Source organism: Arachis ipaensis, chromosome B6 (assembly GCF_059453495.1).
Source record: "Arachis ipaensis isolate K30076 ecotype BB chromosome B6, ASM5945349v1, whole genome shotgun sequence".
Classification (NCBI taxonomy): domain Eukaryota; kingdom Viridiplantae; phylum Streptophyta; class Magnoliopsida; order Fabales; family Fabaceae; genus Arachis; species Arachis ipaensis.
In genome coordinates, this window is record NC_142441.1 from 150,095,583 (window position 1) to 150,097,519 (window position 1,937).

A 1,937-nucleotide genomic window follows, 5' to 3' on the forward strand; every position below is an offset into this window, starting at 1 on the left:
CTTTGCATGATTTTTTTTTTAATTTAAATAGATATATAAACTATTTTAAAAATATTTTTAATTGCTAAAAAACCTACTATTTATCAATTTCCCCCTAGAATCGAAAGTAGGTATTTTTAATTTTAAGCAAGTCTCAAGTTTATATATTCTTTTTATAGGCCATATTTAAACTTTATAATATATTTTGTAACCCTTTTTTCTCCTTAAGTCAATTAGTCGGGTTTTTTTTCAACATATTTCGTTTATGTTTACAATATAAAGTTATAAACTAGATAATGTATAGAGTATAAAAATATCAATAATTTATATATATAAATTTAATTTAATTTAATTTAAAAAATAAATCCTAATCCGCACTAACAATTGGTGCATCCAAACTTGAATCTTATTCCACTTCACATAAGAGGTGGTGGTACACATGGTGCATTTGCACACCAAACATTATCATTCACAAGTTGTTTATTTAATTATATAATGTTGATAATTAATTATATATGAAGAACAAGTCAAGTCATCTTAATTATTTTGTCTTATACCCTTCTAACTTTTTCTCCTTAATTGTCTTCACCAATTGAGTGATTGATGATGCAAACCCATGGCCAATTTTTTCCACAAACTTCTATCTCTACTTCCAATTTGGTTTAGGAATTTGTCTATGCTTACGTTTTTGGTGCTTGTCCATTCACATATGATGAAACCCTAAACCATTTATTATTAGGTTTTAAGACTATAGTATATAAAGGGTCTAGTAACATCAAAATCTTATTCATTCATATATATAGGCCCTATCTATCATCATATTATTATTATTCCACCATAACTAAAAATTCTATATCATCAATATGAGTAGTCAACCATATTCATCAAGAAAGGTATTATTCTCATGGGAAAAGAAGCCTAGTATCTCCAAGGTAACAACTACTACTCCTCCTCCTCTTAATAATAATCATGGTGATGAAATTCCCATTAAGGAGAATGAAATTTTTACTAAGTTATTACCACCCCCTCCATCATGCACACAACAACAACTACAAGTAGAGAAAGAAGATACTAATATTATTCCTAGTAATATTAGTACTATTGTAGCTGGAAATAATAATCATCATCATCATCATGATTTTCAAGATATTCCACTTCCCCCATGTGCTTTTCAACCTCCATATTATAGAACATCTTCAAAGAAAGGACTTTGGGTTGGTCAAGATCATCAAGATGATCCCTTTCTAGCAGCTTACAAAGAGTGCACAAAGAATGATAATAATCATCATCAAAGAAGTGGTGATGGTGGTGAGAGGAAGAAGAAGAAGAAGGACAAGAAATTGGTCAACAAAGGTAGTGGATTGATGATTGAATCAAGGTTGAGGAAGGGCTTGTCTTTTTTCTCTTGTAAGAAGTTTTCAAGTGTTCATGACAATAATAACTTGGTTAGAATCTCTAGCTTCCCAAACAACAACAACAACATCATAGATAGAGATTGATATCATAATTATATAGATGTTTTTATGTATAGTTAATTAACTTTCTCTTAGTTATGTTTTACTATTGGGAAAGTTTCTATCTACAATTCAAATTGTCTTGTGTTTGTGAAATTATGTAAGAGTATAGAAAGTTTGATGAGCAATCCTATTTTCTTTCTCGAATAAATATTAGTAAACATTTGAACGCCAATAAAATTAACTATGAAAAATAAAATTAACAAAATTAACTATGAAAAATAAAATTATTAACGTTGTATTTATAAAAAAATAATTTTGTTTGACAAAATAAAGTGTCTAACTCTTAAATTTAAAGCCAACGAGTAATAGCTCAAATGGCATAGTCTTCCCATACTCAATTAAGAGGTTGCGGGTTCGAGTCTCCTATCTTTGGTAAAAAAAAAAAAAAAAACTCTTAAATTTAAAGTTGATTCTATTAATTTTTTTTTTAAATTTTCATAT

General features: G+C 28.0%; 1 protein-coding gene across 1 annotated transcript; it reads left to right on the top strand.

The window, feature by feature from the left end:
- Positions 1-754: 754 nt before the first annotated feature.
- LOC107605580 (uncharacterized) lies at positions 755-1,673 on the top strand. The gene has a single exon (XM_021105285.2). The coding sequence runs from the start codon at positions 843-845 to the stop codon at positions 1,476-1,478; it is 636 nt and encodes a 211-aa protein (XP_020960944.1). The 5' UTR covers positions 755-842; the 3' UTR covers positions 1,479-1,673.
- Positions 1,674-1,937: the final 264 nt, after the last annotated feature.